This window comes from Prinia subflava, chromosome Z (assembly GCF_021018805.1).
Source record: "Prinia subflava isolate CZ2003 ecotype Zambia chromosome Z, Cam_Psub_1.2, whole genome shotgun sequence".
Taxonomy (NCBI): Eukaryota; Metazoa; Chordata; class Aves; order Passeriformes; family Cisticolidae; genus Prinia; species Prinia subflava.
In genome coordinates, this window is record NC_086283.1 from 96,261,968 (window position 1) to 96,282,750 (window position 20,783).

At 36.7% G+C, this 20,783-nt stretch overlaps 1 protein-coding gene across 1 annotated transcript in view; it reads right to left on the reverse strand.

Annotated features, from left to right (window-relative positions):
* The window catches only part of JMY (junction mediating and regulatory protein, p53 cofactor), a 63,748-nt gene that overhangs the window by 32,485 nt on the left and 10,480 nt on the right, over positions 1-20,783 (reverse strand). The window contains exon 2 of the mRNA XM_063421634.1: positions 13,016-13,189. Within this exon, the coding sequence (XP_063277704.1) occupies positions 13,016-13,189 (174 nt within the window). The remainder of the gene's footprint in view (positions 1-13,015; positions 13,190-20,783) is intronic.

Here is a 20,783-nt window from a genome sequence, read left to right on the forward strand (position 1 = left end):
GCAAAGCTGAACGAAACCAGAAGTGCTCACAAGCTTGTATGTCTCTGAATATTTCCAACTGAAGTTCTAATGCCTCAGGTATTAATCTTGATATCACAAAGCTTCAATTTGGTCTAAATAGCAATTCCACTCTATACTTCGATTGCAAATGAAAGGTTTTCAAGTGACTGTTCAGGACCTACTTCAGCATATCCACTTGCCCTATCTCTTAGATGGATGATTTTCACAAATAAAAACAAACAGATACCTTCTAAATACTTGTTCATTTCTTGAAAAACACTTAGAGGACATTAATAAGATATTTGAATCTATTTCTCATATATTTCCAAAAGTCTTAGAAAGGCAACAGATGAAGTATAACGTGGACAAGTTCTAACTGAATAACACTTTTACAAGATACATTGTAACATGTCATCCTATGGAGCATGTATGTACCATGTTTCCAACAGGCAATACTGAGGAGTTGACAGACAGGTTTCCAAACAAATATTGAACTGTAGACATATACATACACACCAGTGAATTACACACTGGTGAAATTAATGCCTTCCATTTACACAGAACTCTGAAACAGCAAATTCGTTTGTGCAGCTGGATAAAAACCAACAGAGTTAAAAGTCTTCCTTTTCTGCTCCTTGGTACAGATGAGGTAACTTGACACTGAATTGACACAGGATCACTGAGTAATATGAGTAACGTTCTTATTAGGCACGAGCTCGAGGAGACTAAGCCTCAAAGTAACATTTTTTCATACAGTTTTGTCTGCCAAAACATTATTCATATATGGTGCAAGCTAAAGAGTTTTATGATTCCATAACACAACTGTATCTTTGTTCCCTAGGGCAAGCATTTACAAGTAACAAAAACGTGAAGCATCTTTTCATTATCCACTTATTCACTATCCATATATCATCATTCACACTAAAGGTACTCATATAGCAACATAGAGGAAACCCAAGAAGCTTTGGCTTTAGCAACTGCATGAACAAGAACAGATCAACAACTTGCCTTAAGGCTGCAGGAACAGTGGTATGTTTAACAGAACTGTGAAAGGAGCCCCAGAAAGACAAAAAGGATAGAAGGATTTCCCCTATGTTGCTTGACCTGCCCTCATGCTTGTGCACATCTACACATCTAGCCAGACAGTCAAACTCTTAGAACATGGTTCTGAAGTGTCTTGCAGTACGATCCAAAAATCGAAGGTACAGCTTCAGAAGTTCATGTTTGGACTTTGCATTCTGCAGCTTTGATAAGGGACACACACACCCCGTGTTAACTTTCTGGCTCTGAAGACACGGAATAATGGAGGATGGATGTGCTGGTTTTGGCTGGATTAATATTCTTCATATTAGCTGGGCTCTGTTTTGGAACTGCGCTGCAAACAGTCTTAGTAATACAGGGATATTTTAGCTATTGCTAAGCTGTGCTGACACAGAGCCAAGGCCTTTTCTGCTTCTCACCCCACTCCACTAGAGAGAAGAGTGGGGGTTCACAAGAAGTTGGAAAAGAACACAGGTGGGAAAACCGACCCCAACTGACCAACAGAGACATTGCATACCATAAAGCACTGTGCTCAGCAATAAAGCTGGGGGAAGTGGCTAATGTTCAGAGTGATGGGTGTTTGTCTTTAAGTCACTGTTACCCTGCTCTCTTGGAGACAGCTGAACACCTGCCTTCCCATGGAATCAGTGAATGAATTCCCTATTTTGCTTTGTTTCACGTGCACAGCTTTTGCTTTGCCTATTAAACTGTCTTTATCCCAACTCATGAGTTTTCTTAGTTTTACTCTTCTGAATCTCCTCCCACTGAGCTAGAGTGAGCAAGAAGCCATGTGGGGCTTAGTTGACAGTCACGGTTAAACTACAACAAGGAATGAGGCTCTCACTATAAAGGCAGCATCCAATCTAAAGGTGAAAACAGAATCTAAGTGCCAGTGAGGAACTGTCTTTGACAGGTGAAATATCCCACATTCTTTCTTAATAAAGCTGAACAGCTAGAAGCTAAAGATGAACCTTAAATTGAAAAGCTTGTTCCTTTCACTTCTAAAGCTGTTGGACCAGACTACCACAGCCACAGCCTCCCCACAGCTATGCCAGCCTGAGAGAACTGAGGTTCAAATGACAAATTCCAAATGAGAAAGTTTAAGAACTAGCTTCCAGGCTGGAGTAACAATCCTCAGTCACAGAGATCTTTGTTACTTTTTGGATACATGAAAGAAAGGATATAATTTTAGGAAAAGTAGACTTGTCAGAAGGAGACTCCAGAATGGTATTCAATGAATACAGTCTGCACTGCCTCCTTGAAGACAGCTCCCACCTGTGTTTCTGGTAGGTCTATGACTTTCTGAGTGGTGGCAAACTTTAGGCGTCCCTTTGGTGCCTCAGATCTAGCTGGCTGCTCCTCACTTCAGGTTTGTGATGTTCCTGCTCAAGCCTGCTTTGCTGGGTTTGCCTGACATACCCGCCCTGCAGCCTGCAAGAACCACTCCATTGACCTGAAGGTGCTCCAATGCTCCCTGTGGGAAAACTAATCTATTCCCATCCAGCCACTTCATTCCACCTGATTCCATTTCTCCACCAAAAAAGTAAAAAAGAAAAATAGTTATTAAAAAGAAACAATAAAAAAAGCCATAGAATGAAAGAAAATACTGACTGCAACCTTTTCAAAGGTAATTACGGTCATTCTTTATCATCAAAACCAAATAACTATGACAAACCAGTAGATAGAGGGCATACAAAAAGCCACTTCTGGCCATGGACCTGGCACACTTTGGGAAAACACATTAAAAAGAGATAGCCATATTGTGAGTGCAAACTGACAGCACCAACAACTTAGAAGAATTACCTATTCTCAAGTGCAACCCTGCTACAGAATTATTGTAATTCACTGTCATTAATTAAATTCATGCCTGTCATCCTTTCAGGGCAGGACAGACAATCTCCAGAGAAAACCAGAGATGAACAACTGAGACACAGGGGTTAGATATACAGGGTCCCCCTTGACAAATGGCTGTCTGGGCATCATATCTCAGTCCAATATTATGATATGTTTGTCTAGAGCAAATCTAGACAAATATATAATAATATTCAATTTAAGGAATATAATTGTGGTACATTTATAAACAAGATAGAAATTATTTATGGCATCTGTTATCACAGGAAATAGAAAGTAAGCCCTTGGGGAAAATAGGTAGCTTAAATGAAGACCACAGCTGTAACAGGGGGAAAAGTTAGGGAGTGAAGATAACGAACATGCCTCTGGAGCTTGCAGCTTGTGAAAAGGCAGGTTTCCTCCTCAGCTGCAAACACCTCCATGACAGAAGTGACCACTCCCTCATTCTGTCCTAGCTAAGAATTTTAAAAAGAAAAGGGAATAGCCATGGACCATTAAATATCAACATGAACAGGCCTGTGAGTTTTGAAGACTTTGTTTTCTATGTTCTCTTCAATAATTAATCACCTTGATGTAAGACAACAACTCTCATTATGGAATTAAAGGAAGCTCTTATGTGCTTCTGCATTCCATTATTGTTTGCAATCTATTCATAACCTCTTTATGCTTTATTTTGCTCACCTTTATGATGCAAGCATCTTCAGTTTTTATAGCTCATAAAAGAGCAGATATCATTTTAGAGACTAAACAAATAATTTCTAAATTACTTCTGTCCATGCTAGATATGACTAAAAGAAGGCAAATAGTAACTAAAAAGCATTGTAATCTAATGACATTTCTTGTAAATTTCTGTATCTAGTTTTGATTTTAAAATATTTTTAGTTAAAAAATAAGAAACTTGAATGTAGTTGATGTTTCTTCCTAACCTAAAAGGCTTTTCAGTTACCTAACATTTTTTTCAATGTGATCTTGTGGCCTGGAATTGCTCACTTGGACTCAGAAGTTTTGGAGAAAGCCTGGTCTAACAGAAAAATATCTCATCTCACAACTAAATCCGAAGCCAAATCTAATTTCTCTTCTATTCATCACTTTCTCAATAAAACATTGCAGCTACTTTTCCTTTAAAAATTCTGTATTTTCCTTGAGAAGAATCCAAGCTTCATGGTAAAATTTGCTATGAATTTTTTCCCCTGATGATGAAACTTGCTTTTGCAGACTTTCATGTTTTACAAGTTTTACTTCAAATGATGCTTTGAAGCTACGAAAATTATGACAGCTTTCACAAAAGCAGTTGTCACAAAACATAGAAGGGATAGAAACAGCATCAGCCATTAACTTCAACACATCACACAAACACCTATTTTCATCAGCAATTGCTTCAGACTAATGGAACATAAAAGAACACATTTCAACCCTGTATTGGTATGTTTCTGAAGGAGAACAAATGAATTCTACAGAGAAAACAAACTGAAAGGAGGTTCCTAAACTAGCCCATAAGCAAATGGGGATGAATCAACAGAGGCAATGCTGTACTGGAAATATCCTTGTCTGGAACAGTTTGCAAATTATGGTTAAGTTCTGAAGAGACTGAAGTAAGCTTTGTTGAGAGAAAAAATGAGCAACAGCTTGAAACAATGGGATATGCATACATTATACATCTACTTAGTGAAGGTCTTTCGTACTTTACATGGTTTTTTTCTGTAGAATGGATAAGACTGACAAAAATAAGACTTGGCCCATGTAATAACTTAGGCAAGGATATGTTACATCCCTCCAGCTCCCTTTGTTATCCTTCTCCTGGATGGACTTGTAATAGGCAGAAATGGAGAAAAATGTGAGACGTAACAGCAGGTCAGTTAATTATGAGAACAAAAAAAAGTAGTGCAGACGCCAGTGGGAAAACACAAAATGGAAATGGCTTTATACATAAAAGCATGTTTCAGATCAAAGGCTCAGCTATCTGCCTTCTCCAAGAGGTCAAACAAGGAATTCCAACCACAGCCTGCTACAATAGGAGTCAGAAAACACCCATTTCAGCTTCATCTAGTGAGAGCCTTCTCCAAATTAGCCTTACTAACTTTGTTGTTGTTGTCATTTTTAATTTAACCGTGCTCCCAGCTGTTAACACAAACCCAGCACTATTTCCCCAAATATTTTATAATTCTGTACATATACCCCATCATATATTAAGTGAAAGCATTTAGGTGTTGCTATGGTTTTCGGACGGCACAGAAATAACAACATGACTCTCCATGATGGTAAAGATGAGAGCAAACTTTATTCCTCTAAATTCTACTTTTATAGAGTAGTTCGGTACAAAGAACATGATTGGTTATTCAGCGTCTACACCCTTTAGTAAACATTTCTTTCCAGTAAACATGTTGGAAAAACACCACCTGCAGATAGTTTCTCACTTCCCAAGGTTTGTTTGAATTCCTCTTTAAGATTTCTCAGGCTAACATGAGAAAGTTGTTCGCCTGCCTTTCACACAGACAGTAGCAGAGCCTGAAGCCTAAATTCAGACCAATGTCAGGCCCACATTTAGGTTTAAAAAGGGCCTTACAATTTTACTAGTTTTATCCTAAGGAACACGGACATAGACTTCAGTGTTAATACATAAATACCCATTTAGTTTGCATGGTAAAATATCTGGCACCTGGGACTAAAATGCAAACTACAGGAGTTTTGATTATCTTAAAACATAAAACAACATACACAATTCAGTCAAGACTGAAAGGTAATAAGATGTTAGGACATACAGAAAGAAGACTGAATAATAATGTCATTCTACTGCAAAGTGCAGAAGTGAACATTTTTTCCAGAACTATGGAGAATGCTGAAAAACTGAGCAGTAGTCAGAAGAGGAAAATCATAGAAAACATAAGTTAGGGCAAGCATAAGAGGAAAGACTGGGCTTATTTAACTGTTGTTTTTTCCCCAGACACACAAGGATTTAGGCAAAGAGTGTTAAAAACACTAAGTTACAGTATTTTATACTGGCAGTTGACAGAATTAAAGCTGAACAGTGCACCCTGCATTATGCCTTCCTTATTTCTTCATCTGTATAGCATAGAATATTTCTGTACATTTCAGCTTTACTGACTGAGACCTAGATTAAAAGAGAGTTCACCTTGAAAAAGAAAGCTTTTGTTTTTTAAAAAATATACTTTTAAGAAGACAGACATATTCTACTAGTTATTTGAAAATGTTGTTTAACCCAAGTTAACTCAAAGGCAAGCAGGCTTGAGTGTTTCCAGACATTCTAGATCCTATTTGTGCATGAAAATGATGGGATGTAGTTTTAAATCTTCAGTTAAAAAAACTTAATATATACAACAGCCAAAATGTTCAGCATATCTATCAAGAGTTCATCAAAATATGGTTGACAATTTTTATATACAGATATATTGAAAAAAGAGAAACAGTGACACAAGTATTAGCCAGAAGAAAACAGATTAAAGACTATAAATAGCCATGAACATGGATACTGAAAATAACTGTAACAGGTAGCAAATAAAGCCCAATAAGTTTCAATATGAAGTTAGCAAATGTGACCAAAGCTTACAAAAAGGGTTTTTTTCAGGGTATTATTGAAAAAAAGGTACTAAAACCTACTAGATTTCAAACTACCTAGGTATTTAGGTAAAAAAACTTTTTGCAAAATTTAGACTCTCAGCAAATTTTTCAGCCTCTGAAGGCCTTCAGTCCCTCTCCTTGACCTCCACAGTCTGAATATAATATTACATCAAAGTCTCCTCAAAGCCGCCTTCTTTTTTCTTTCCCTATCTCCAACACTGCAAAGGAAAAAAAAAATCATACATTTCTAGGTTTCACCCTCCTTGACTCTAATCCTCAGGGACACATAATTTAGAATTTTCTGCATGTTTACCAGCCTTCAAACTTCCAGCAAGACGCCTTTTTGAACGGATACACTGACTCAGCATTTTTCTGCACTATTTCCTCCATTACTAGCACTTGAGGAAAAAAAATTAAGACAAGGTAGGGATACATTGATAACTCCCAAATTCTGTTACAGGTCCCCTAAACTGTTCATTAATCTGAATCATTAACAGCCAGTGATGACTCCCTTTCTGAACACATATATACTTAGTTAAACTGTGGAAATTATTACCACAGAGTATCTAAGGTGTACTAAGAGTTTGTTTTTGCTTTATTTAAAGCACCAGAGGTTCACTGATGTACCCTTAATTTCTATGCTTTCTACCCCTTAACATTCATGATTTATAGCTCTTTCTTATCTCTGATGAATCACAGGCTTTCCAAACTAAGGCAATCCAATTCTTTTACTCTGGTCTAGTACTGAGGATGCTTAATGGGTAAACACCCTTATATTCCATACTGTCACTACTCTGATACTGTGGTGCCTTTTTGAGAGGAAGACGATGAAAATGTGACATTCAAGATGCAAGTACACCATGGATGTATACCAAAGTATGATGTTTTCTATTTGGTGCTTGGTTTTTTATCTCTCTAATAATTCAAAACCTTTTTCTTTGTTCTTTCAAAATGCTGAATGGCAAGCTGTTTTCAGCAAACTCAAGATAACTCTTATACATTTGTCCACAAGAGTAGTGGTTAGGTGCATATAAATATGTATACACGCTTTTGGAGGTTGTCATCAACCTTCTGCACATGCATGGGTATTTATTTATTGAAACTTCACCTACCATTTTATTATCCAGCCCAGCTTTTTGTACAGCGACTTTTTAAAAAACTAAGCAATAGATCTTTCAGCATTCAAACATAATCAAATTTTTCTACAAGTCTTATTAATCACTTTTATAGCTGAACACCTAGACTAGTTTTTACTCTACTCATTTTGCAGACAAGCCATCAGATACATACCACCGTTTTGTAGTTAGCTACCTCTTATCAGGAACTAAGTTTCATTAAATGATCTAGGGTATCAGCCTGCTTTCTATCAGATCACCTCTTTAGAACATCATTTTGAGAAAGTCCATGAAGTCCTGACTTTAAGTCAGCAAGATGTTCTGTTCTGAGTTCATATAATAGTCTTTTTATAGTTCAGACTGTAAACAGAGACTGACATACAACCCTTTTGAATCGAACTACAAAGACAATCAGCATAATTCACCATATTCTATCACATTCTCAAACAAGCCAGCAACATTTTTCATGAAGTTTCTGACCATTTTGCATAAATTTAGATTCCTTCTCCAGTCTACAGGTTTTTCAAAAGGTATATTTCTTTAAGTATTATTTCTGACCATGTAAGGATACAACTTCAGCTACACATATATTAAAAAAAAGTTTAAAAACCTTTGAAGTTTTACAGTTTTTCTGAAACATCTTTATGTGATTGGAGACTTTTTGAAAAAAGATATTCTGTAAGAACTTTTTGAAGTAATTCTCTCAGTTTCGCCAGCTGTTCCCATTGCTAAATTTCTTTTCCCTTGAACTTCTTTCATACTTTGTGAAACTATTTTTAACCAAAATTTTACATGTTCAACACAATGTAGTTTGTTTATGAGTACTTAATTTTCAATAAATCAAAATTAAATTAGTTATAAGATTACTACTGCAATTCACCACCATATATTAAACAAATCCACACGCAGTTGAGCCAGAATTGTATTATTAATATACCAGAATCTGTGTAAGCAAGCTTGAGAGGGAAGCAAACTTTCAGACTAATAAAACACTACAAGATTTTTAAAATCAGGATGGTACGAATTATCAACTAATTATAATCTCTAGCTTTCAGTGCTAGACCTCAATATTAATGTATTTCAAGTCCTTAAAACCTCCTCACATTCACATGAACTAACATGTGAGTAAAAATAATTAACACATAAGCAATGAAGCTATGAGTGCTAATATATTTAACATGATAAGTTTTCAATGTTCTCATCTCTGGAGATGAGCTGAGATAGTGGCTCTAGGCTTTCACCCGTAATGAGATATTGTAAGTCTTTCAGCTAAGCAAAACCAGTTCAACTCAGACCTTCAAGAATGCATGTTTTTAAGTTTTGCTGGCATCTACATGTAGGTTGTGAAGCATTTGTTACATTTTATCTTTAGTCCGATATCAAGGACATCCAAAAAACCCTCAAGCATGAAAAGAGAAGGCCTCCCACTGATTTCACTTGGCCTTTGATCAAACCCGGTGCCTATTCATCATGACTGTGAAGTTCTGTCCACAACTACAAGGCCATGAAATTCTGAGCAGCAAGGTAATTTCTTTGTGTGTATGAAGACTGGTGAACAGAGATGTACAGACAACAAAGGCTTTGCGGTTTTGCCCATGAAGTAATTTTTTGAAGAACTTTTTTGTTGTTGTTTGTTTTCTAAATAATCAGATTTGGTATCCTGTATAAAGGAAACCATCATTTCTTAGTTTTAAAGGACTGAAAACTTGATCACAGTAACCTGGCCAGCTGTTCTACAGCTAAGTATCAACCACTAACTGGTTGCTCCCTTATATACTTTCTGAGGAACACAGTATTATATGGAGGATCTCACTAATATTAGATTTAACTTTCTGAAATCAAAGGCACCAGAACAGAGATACAGAACAGGACAGAGATAACCACTCTGATTTTTCAAAATTTCAGGAACACTTAGCCTTTTTACTTCCAGCTATTGATGCCTATTATCTCCCACTTTTCTGCTATGGCAATGTGTGTTCTGCACACACAAAAAATAAGCAAAATTTTCACAAGGAAATTATTTATTTTGATAAAGGAAAAATTTGTGGGCATAAATGTGCAACATTTTTAGAATCAAAAATATAACACCTTTGCTTAGTTCCCAAGTAGTCTGATTCTTAGCAAAAGGAGTATCTTAAATTCCATTTAAAATTCAACATTAATGCTAGATAAAATAATCTATGAACACTGTTTGTCCTCTGTTTTGTCTGTTTTTATGTTCACAGTTGTCTTCCTAGTCCTTGGAAGAATATACAGACAGCACAAAACATGCAACACAGCATTTCAATATCAAGGTTCACTTGCCTGGTGCCTGCATAATACACAAGAGTCTGAAATCAGAAGAAAAGGACCAGTAACCCATATAGTGAAATTAACAGGCTAAAACTCACTGCTTGAATATCTCCACGTATTACTACAACTCAACCAGCAACAGTCCCTAAATAAATCAGAAAATGCCTATCCAAGTTCAGCCTAGTATTACATTCTATGTATACATAAAATAGATGTATAAATACACATATTTTATGTATATATAAAATAAAATACTGTTTTCAATTCCTTTATCATACCTTCTCCAGCATTCAGTGAACATATGGACTGTTTGGCTGGTTTATCAACACAACTTTTCACATTTACCCTACAAAATACAGTAAGCCTAAACACACAGAGTATGTCTCCTAAGTGTATCTTATATTTTAATCTTGAAATGAGTACAGACTTGCTTCTTTGATAGACGTTTCTCAATTTGATAATACCACACTTTAAAAGTTGGCTTTTATTCCTGTGTCCCTCATAAAGGCCTTGGGGCGAGCAGGGTTGTTCCCGTATCATACTTATAAAGATTTAAGCCCAAAACACAGCTGTGCTTGCAGGGCTCAGCACTTTCAGGAATGCACGGTATCTGTTATGCATCTTGACATGCTTGGAGGGAAGTCCCCATGGATTTGTGCAGCACTTACATATAAAGAGCATTTATATAAACAAAACCAGGTTTCAGATGCTGGAAGCCCAAAAAAAGAGAAGCACATCACTTACTGAACACATTGTTCTAGGGTCAGATGACTAACCATAATTAAGCAGAAACAGCATTAGAAGTTACTTTTCCTCACTGACATCACATTTCATAATAACCCACCCTTTTTTCCTTTCAGGATCTTATTTTTTTCATTCAGTTCTTCAAATCCATAAATATTTAAGTACTTCACAAACAGCTTTGACTCCTCACACACCTAAATGTTCCATCTTTTACACTAAATGAAACAAAATACACCTGAAAAATTACCTTACAATCAAAATACAAATGAAACAAGATTCTACTGTATCTATAAAGAACAACGGTAATCTACATTTCCAACCTTCCACACAGTTTTTTACTTTGTTATGAACTTTCATTCTGGGTTGTTTGGTTTGTGGTTTGTTGTTTGGTGGGGTTTTTTTCCCAAAGAAGGAATCTGGATACAATAGAGATGTTCCTCTCTAATAAGCCTCCATCGATCAGACAGAACTTAGTTTTTGTTCTTCCCTTGCCTCCTATAGGCTTCTCTCTTCCTTAAAATTTCACAGGAACAGCAGAAATTTAACACCAGAAGACATACATTCCAATTTTTATGTCTTGCTCCAAAACCAGAAAACACTCTTGCTGAAGATTACAGGTGATGTAATCAACTTCCTTCTAAACTCACTATGAAAACTGACAAAATTAAGCTGATTAGAACATGTAAAACCTCCCAAATTCTTAAAAAACCCACAGCAAACGAAAACAATTTCCCCACCAATCAGAAACAGATACCTAATACAGAAAAGGTCTAAAACATTAATGCCTGCCAGAAAAACATATGCAGCAAGTTACTACAAACCATTTCGTGCACAAGTTCTATTTATAAAACATTTCTTCAACCCTAGCTACCCAGTATAATGTATGTTTTGTCATCATAGATACAAGTACTGCTTTCTCTCAAACGATGAAAGGAAAAACAAGAGATGGCATCTTTCTCTACTGCATTATACAGACGATCAAGTTTTTTAACTCAAAAATTGCCAAGTTAGGAAGACAACGTAATGTACATTAGAAATTACATATGACTAGAGTAATCAACCACAGAACACCCCTCTGAAGTTTATCAATGTTACTATTTCAGGAAGAATATGAAATTATGCATTTTAAAACTGGAATTTAAGAGATTACCGAGGTTTAAAAAAATCAAAACAGAGCAAAACACAACACAACTCTTAATACATATTTTTGCTCATTGTAATATTTACTTCTCTTGTTTGACAAAAGAACAAACAAATCATCTTTTTCTCTACTACAAATTCAAATAAAACGGCAGTTATTTTACCATGCTTTGAACAAAGCTTTTTAATAATGTAGTGTTTACAGTCTTCAACTGTACTATACATCTGAAAAAAATATTCCTGCCAATTCTCTGTGCAGCAACATTTATCATTTAAGAGAAGAAAAAGCACTTTTAGTTAAAATATCATCACATTATAAAACCAATTTTATTTACAATTGCTGATTTTTCTGGAAAATTACTTTAGGCACACAGCAATATGGCAAAATAAACCCAGTACATTGTAAATCCTTTTGCCTTCCTCTTTTATTCTTTCTCAAAACCAGAAAGGAACACTATTTTTAAGCTGAACACAGTAAAAAAAATTGTTGGCTAATTGAACAAGGTGTCAAGCTGAGATAAAATGACATTTACAATACAGATTGAATGAAACAAAATTTTAGCTTAGAATCAGAAGGCTGCAGTCTTAATAATCTGCACAGGAACTAATACTTGTATTGAAAGTGCTTCCAAGATGCAATAAAGATAACATTTGTTACTGCTGGCTAAGCATTCAAGATTAGAATTACTTCCAAATACAACAAACATACTCATTCTGGAACAATTTTACCAAAATGTGGTATTCTTCAGATGGCTTTTTTAGCTCTTAGGAAAATATACTGTCCAAGTGTTGCAACAAATTATGTATTTTAATATGGTTCCATGTGTTTAAGTCTCTTGAAACATCAGATAAAAAGCTACTGGCTTTCCACAGTTCACCAGACTATCTCAGGAAACTAAAATGAAAATTAACTTTCTATGTGATCTCCTAAAATTAACAATAGTATAAATACTGCACATCTCTTTGTCTTTTATATATTACTCAATATTCCCAGCAACCACAAAATTTTAAGTTTGGCCTATTTAATTCAGTCATGCATTTGAATGCTAAGACAGTAGGATAAACAGGTGGTGTTTAGCTACATATGTCAGATATTCTCACTCTTCAAAAGTGTTCATCAGAGTGAAGAGCCCAGAAAAGGAGTGTCAGCATCTAGCGCAAAAATATCACTTCACATACTGCATAACAGAACTAGTAAATAGGAACTAAAAAGTGGAACTTCTAGTTAATAAAAATCTCAGTGGCCTTTACCCTACCTTTATCTGCTGTCTTCTAAGCATCGCTAGTTCCCTCATATCTCGGAATGGTTGCAGTAAGTACTGGTAGAGCTCCGTGGTCGCTTCTGCAAGATTACTGTAGGCTTCATCTTCCATTTGGTACAGTTCAAGCAGCTCTACCATACTCTCTGTATTCTTATGTTTTTCCAGAAGCTGCAGAAAAAGTACAAGTTTTAATGAAAATATTGGAACATTCCTGTTAAGAGTGAAACCAATTTAAAAAACATTTTTAGCCTAGCCTCTTGTATCATCTTCCTCTTTGCACAAAATCACCAGACGAATAAACAAAACAAAACAATCTTAGTCCCCAAAACACATCTTCAATTCAGCCAGTTAAGTACAAGCACATCTCTGATAACCTGAACTGAGCAGCACTCAGATTGATTTTTTAATTTCCAAAAATTTCTGGAAGATAATGAATATGAGCACGAAGACAGCAGATAAGCAACTCAGCACAACAACTAATTTCAGACACTTCACACTTTTGGGTATCAGAGTGGGGGAAAAGGAGTGATAGACAAGGAGACAAAAAGAGAAGTTGCATTTTGAGCTTCCTACATTTTTTGAGAATTTTTGGTGTTTAGATTTTGTGGGTTTTTTTGTCAGTCTGTTCTTTAGATCCCCACAGCCCCCACTCCATCAGTGTGGTCTCATACAGATAGTAACCTATAAGAAACTAAACTTCATAGGAAGTTCAATCATAAAATGTATGAACCTTTCATTCATTTTATTTTTACAATACAAAATACATAAGTATTATAACCTTTTAAAAATACTTGGTTAGTATAAAATTACTTTAATTCATATAAGAAAATACAGCATCAAAATCTGTCTGTTCTTTTAGTTCTTATGAAGCAGAAAATTCACTTGTTTGTACTAACTATCTACAATGTATGATTTTATTATTGTATATGCTCATTTTGCATCTCTTTTGGTCATTTGCCTGAACAGACTTCACATGGTACTGGAAACCTTTCACCATTTCTAATAACAAATATTAAGTTAAGAAAAACTAATCATACAGACATGTGGAATACTTAATGTATTTAAAAAGACAAGATTACCTGAAATAAATTCCCACATATAATTTTCTAATCTCCTGTCCTTTATATTATCTTCAAAGCATATATTCACCGTCCAAGTTTAAATTAACTTAAAAAAGATTAGGAACACTGTGGAATAAATACGTCGTATCTTCTATCTGTTCATTCAAGTTGGATGCTAAGCCATCTGTGAAATACTCTCTGTAGAGTGAACTGTGCTTCACTTAGCAGAATGGGTATGAAAAGTGTCTTTCTTTGTAATGGAAAGTTTATTTAGAACATCTCTAACTCCACCCTTGAAGCACTAAAGGAGGTTAGAGAGAGGATGCAGAGCAGAAAGTAGAGATGCCCATAGTGGCTTTATTTATACGTTCAGCATTAAAATAATATATTCCACAAAAAGACAGGAAGAGCTTTCCCTTATTAAGGTTTAGCAGAGAAGCAAGGTCTCGGCGAGAGTATGTAAAACAAATGTGGAACTCCTTTACAAGGAAGAAACTCCAGCACAAGCCAAACCATTTTGTTACCTAAACAATTTCACACAGATAATTGTTCCTGTGACAAAGTCATTGCCTAAGCTCTTCTACTCTTCCAGTAGCACACAATATTTTGCAGCATTTGAGTTCTCACTGAGAAAACAACCATTGGGCTTGCAGTCTGTAAGACTAGTATTTTATTAACTTTCAGTCTTAGACACACATAACCTGAAACTACAGAGACCTGGATACTCTTAGATTCATGCCTTAAGTCCCTATGAATCTCACACATTATTCCAATTCGCTATTTGTTTTAACCATTTTAACCATCTGGTCTAAGAATGTACCATCTTCCTCAGCTCCACTTCCAAGTGACTAGGGCCTAAAAGCAGAGTTGCCACATACCAGCTTTCTCCTATTTTCCCCAGGCACAATCAGAAATCCCTCTGCAGTCCCCAAGCTGTAACTATTCTTCAATCAAGCAACTAAATCTTTCCTCTCAAGCCACTCATTGCAAGAAGGATCAGTCCATGGACTCTACCAGTCCATTACCATTTTCTTTTAGTTGCTTAGGCTATTAGTATCTTACTATCAACTAAATTTACACCTCTGTTTCATTGTGAAACACTACTACTCCATTGGGATACAAATTCTAGAGGGGAAAAAAAACAACAATTCCAGAAAATGTAATAATCTAAATATCATTTAAAGGGGAATCTTAAGTACACTTATTCCAGGGACAGAACAATATAATGCAGGAGCTTTTTTTTCTATTATTCACCAATCATTCTTAAGGTGTATTTAGTAGCTCTGGTATTTTGGTAGATGGGGTCAACTTTGCAGAAGCTGGAGTGAAAGTGCCAAGAAATGAAGGACCAATTCAATTTTATGACTATCAGAATAGTACAAAGACATCTTAAGGACACTGAAAACTAGTAGCTACTTATAACTAGTTGGCTATTCAGAAAAAATCATGTCCATCACTGAAAACACTAGGGATAAAATAATGAATTACCAATACATTCCTCTGCATAACAGAAGGTAAGTAAATGGGCATAACTTCATGGTCTTGTCTCTGTTAGTTTGCTGCTGGAGTTACCCAAAACCTAAATCAAATACTAATTCTCAACTCCTTCAAAAATACTAAATCTGGAAACAAAAAATCAAACACAGAAGTGAGGGCAGGTTATTTTTAACCAATTAATAGAGAATTATATATATATTTATTCTTTAACTATTAACACAAGGTAAGCTTCCATTCTTCATCCCTAAGGCAACAATGCAGGCAGAATCCATTTCCTGTTACTAATGAGGGCTTTCTGAATGAAAATGGTGACAAAACTTCATTTAATCCGCAGTTCCAAAAAAAGATATAACAAAACAGGCAAAACTACCTAGAAACCAAAGAGTACCATCTTATTTGATTTAATGCAAAGATAAATGAGCTATTCAATAAGGGTATTCTTCAATTCTTCAAAACAGACAGGAAAGAAACCAGCCTGAGAGTACTTGTTACATACAGCCTCATTACACCCATCCATCTACTCAGACCCTATTTTCAAGAACACTAACCTTGGACATAAGCTTGAATACTGTGTTCAGCTGTGGGTGCCTCATCACAAGAAAGGCACTAAGGTGCCCTTCAGAGAACTGGTGAATTGTCTAGAGAATAAGTTTCATAAGATTAGGCCTAAATAAAATCCAAATATCTGATTCCCTCCAGCCAAAAATTGCTGCTCACCCTACTAGCTAACCGGGAAGCAGGAAGCAGAAAATTTATAGTGTTCCATAGCAATGTGTCTTTCCCCAGGAGAAGAGAGGTGGATGGCAAGACCTAAAAATTGAAATGGGATTTCTAGATACAGCACTTCTCAAAATGGAACAACATCTTACTTAAAACCCACTTGAAAAAGTGTATTTAAGCAAATATCCAATCTTTCTAAGATGAACTGATCAGCTTCTAGGGAAGTTCACCTGAATTATAAGAACCATAAAAATCAACTCTAAGTTTACTAAACAAAGGAAAATAAGACAGTATAGCTAATACAGCACTTGGAAATACCATTGCCAAGCCTCTTCCCTAATCTTGCCTAATGCAGGCTGGAGTTTGCTATGGTTAATCCTAATGGAGTGTTACTCCTTCACTCTATGTACAGTTTGTGTTATTGGTGACTTTTTTTTTCACTGAAGCTTGTAGCCGTGAGGGGACTGGTCTCTTCTCCCAAGCAACAAGTGATAGGACAAGAGGAAATAACTTCAAATTATGCCATGTTTAGATTGGATAATAGGAGGAATTTCCTCACAAAAAGGATTGTCAAGCACTAGAACAGGCTGCCCAGCTAAGTGGCTCAGTCACAGCCCTGGGGATATTTAAAAGATGTGGAGATGTAGCAGTTAGGGGCACGTTTAGTGGTGGTCTTGGCACTGCTACAATAATGGCTGGACCTGGTGATCTTAAAGGTCTTTTCTGACCTAAATGATTTAATATAAATCATTTAAAGGAATACAGAACTATTCTCTCTCACATTTTGGAACTGGAATGCATACCAATCACCAAGGCTTCAACAATCCAGTGTGGTATGAACAGAAGACCAACAGCTTTGATTCTACTTCTAGACAGAGAGTTTTAAGGCTGATGAACAATCCAGGTGCTTTATTGCCACCAATCTGGAAGGGGCACTGACACGGGAAACAGATGGTTCAAAACTGGCTGCACAGAACACCTCCCATTATAATGCAGTCTGATGGAGCTTTCCTGTTCCAGATCAAAGTTAGCTGAAGCATTTGTTTAGCTGGCTGTCACCCAGATAGTATTCAGACTACTAGATACCTGGGATGCTGGGACTAGCACAGAATTAATGTCCTAATGGAATCTATGCCCTCCACAGACTCACAAGTCGTTTGATTCTTTGTGCTCCCATTTTCACACAGGCAATACCTAAATGAGTACCTAGCCAAGTGTCTCGACCAACCCAGAACATTAAAGCCAGGCAGTTTTCAAGGTGTTTGCATAAAATACATGATCAATTTTTGTGGCATGTTTTATGTCCCGGTGAAGACTAGTTCTCAACACAGCCATTCAGTGTTACTGCTCCTTTACTTGAACAGTCTCCATAAGAATTTTTGACTTTCATGGATTTTTAATTACATTATTTAAAGAAGTGGGTGGAGCAGAGTAGAGTAACATCCTGTACAGGCCTGACTAGCTCTATACCCATTGAATGCTGCATTTATTTTAAGAATCATGTTTCACAGATGTTACATTGTTCACAACTAAATGAATTCATATATTTTAGGCAACTATTATGCAGATACACTCTAACCAGCAGGAAACACTTTAAAAAAAATTTAGCAGCACATATATTTGAACTATATAACAAAGATTATTTCTGTCTTCTGTATTTTTTTTTATTTTGTTCAAAAAGCTTTAAAAGCATTACAGCAGACAGTGTAATTATGTGTAGGTTGACCTCAGCTGGGCACACAATCCAAAGCTTGATTTAATCACAGAAGAGTCAAGTCTAACATTTCCTTTGCTAATACTCCCCAAACTTTCCCTGTTACTCCTATTTTTTGATGTATTTTATAAAAACATTGCGATATGACATATAACCATTCTTAGATAAAATCAGCCATAAAGATTTTTTTCAGTATCTTCTTAAGCTCCTTCATACTTCTGAAATAACTACAGAACACACTATTTTCCTAAAAATTTAGATTTTCAGAAGCCTGACCGTATTTTTTGCCATTTTCAAGAAGAAAACTAAAGATTCAAATTGAAGCATATTCAGTTTCACAGGTAAAACTATGGACAGCTGTTGTCAGAGAGAAATACAGTAACACAGACAAACTAGTTTTAGATACGCCGTCCTTTGTCCTGAGAATAGCAATTCTAGGAATAAAATACTCAACCTTCCTGATGATGCACTGGCAATAGCCCGCAATGAGCTTTGGACAATGAGTTATAAAGAAGTAAAGCTAGAGAGTACATTAAAATCTGTATGCAAAATTTTAGCAACTGAACTTAGAAGGCAACTTTTTTTTTGCATAGGAACATGCTTAGAACTGTTTCTCTTTACACAAACAAAAGAAATCATTGTTAAAAGCAAATAATACTCCCACATGTCCTGACAATATGCAGAAGTCTCAATTACATGAAATCTTCACTACAGACAAACTGCTTTTCTGACTCTTACAAACATGTGGTCCTGCACTTAAATGTCACCCATTATAGTTAAGAGATTAGGACTTGCCAGAATATCCAGCTGCTCGTATGACTGCATTGCCATCAATAATCCTCACCTTTGTGGTAAAAAAAAGATCAGTATGGCATTACTGTAGCAGTAACAGACCAAAGTCTGACTCTCCCACACAGACCTAAAGTACATTTTACTGCTAGGGCAGACATCATCTAAGAGAACATAAAACCTAGATAGAGAGGGAGGATGTCATAAATAAATTAGATAATACTGACTAGCATGGAAGTGCTGGATCCAGCACTACATCTGTCTAACCTCCTAAGATTTAAAAAAAGATAAAAACAAGTGAATTTCAAACTAACTTATTTGGAAACAACACAACAATTGACCACCTACTGAGTGCACAAAGTGTCCAGTTTGTTTTCAGAGGCTTCTGAAGACAGGGAATTGAAGTGTATGCTGATGCACTGCCAAGGTTATTGTCTGGGTTTGGGCAGAGTTTTTAAAATGGCTGTTTAAAGAAGAGCTGAGCTAATTCAACTAATTAAACCAAAAGTACAGATAAAACATACATAACAAACAAGTTCAAAGTTCACATGTACTCAAAAAAATGAACAGCAAACAAAAGAAAACCCAACAAAGATACCAGAAAGCAAGCATTTTAAAACAAAAAATGTAAGAACACTTCCATGAGATGTGTCATCTAGGCCTCTGAAGAGCTGCTAATACAAAATGGAGCACATTATTCACTTTTAAACACTACTTTGAATAGTCCCTTATCTGCACACAGCAAGCCTGGGACTTCAGTACATGTGTGCAGAGATATTCCAGATGGGTGGAAAGGGCTTTGTGCCAGGGGACTACAGAAGTGGCATCTGAGAGAAGATGCTGTCCCCCATGTCCAACAGAGCTACAGTCAGTGAGCTCCAAGACGGACCCACCACTGGCAAAGGCCAAATCCATCAGCAACCACAACAGCACCTCTGGGATAACACATTTAAGATGGGGAAAGAGTGCTGGCACAACTGCAGCCCAGGAGAGGAGCAAGAACAGGTGAGCAGAACAACTCTGCACACACCATGGTCAGTGAGGAAGAAGCTGGTCAAGGTTCTCCAAGCACCAGTGTAGAGATATCCTTGCAGCCTGGGGAAGACCCCACACTGAAGCAGATAGATGGGCCCTGAAGTAAAATGCCATTTCTTAGAGAGCCCATGCAGGCTCCAGGCAACCAGCGGCCCCATGGACATGGGAGTCTATGCTGGAGAAGTTTTCTGACAGGATCTACAATCTCAGGGAGGACACACACTGGAACACTCTGTTCCCCAAGGACTGCACCAAATGAGATGGACTTACATTGCCAGAAGTCAATGGAGGTCTGTGTCCTATGGGTGAGTCCTCATGTTAGAGCAGGGAAAAACCATGAAGAGGAAGCAGCAGTAAAGAAAACATACGAACTGACCACAAACCCCCTTCCCTGTCTTCCTATGCCATCCAGGGAGAGGAGGTAGAGAAATCTGTAGGGAAGTTGAGCCCAAGATGAAGCGAGAGGGGTGTGAATGTTTTTGTGATTAGGTTTTACTTTTTGTTATCGAACTCTGATTTATCAGCAACAGATTACATTAATTTCCCCACTGATTCTGTTTTGCCTGTGACAGTAACTGGTGAGTGATCTCTTCTTGTCCTTATCTCGACCCATGAGCCCCATCATTTCCTCACCCTATCCAGCTGAGGAGGGGAGTCACAGAGGAGCTCTGGTGGGCGTCTGGTGTACAGTATCTACCCAGTGCAGGAGCACACACCAGAAGTGTATGACCAGCACAGATTGTCTGGCCTCTTTTCCCTCCGATCAGTAATCCTCACTTGTAGTCGGGTTAACAGCTCCTGGACAGTAACAATTACCTTCGTCTAGTTCTTTTACACTTCATACCAAAACACACCTCACTTCAACATACTACCCATAATATAACTCCACAGAAAAAGAACTGACATGAAGTAGTATTTTAATGCAGCCAAGTGAGCCAAAACACTA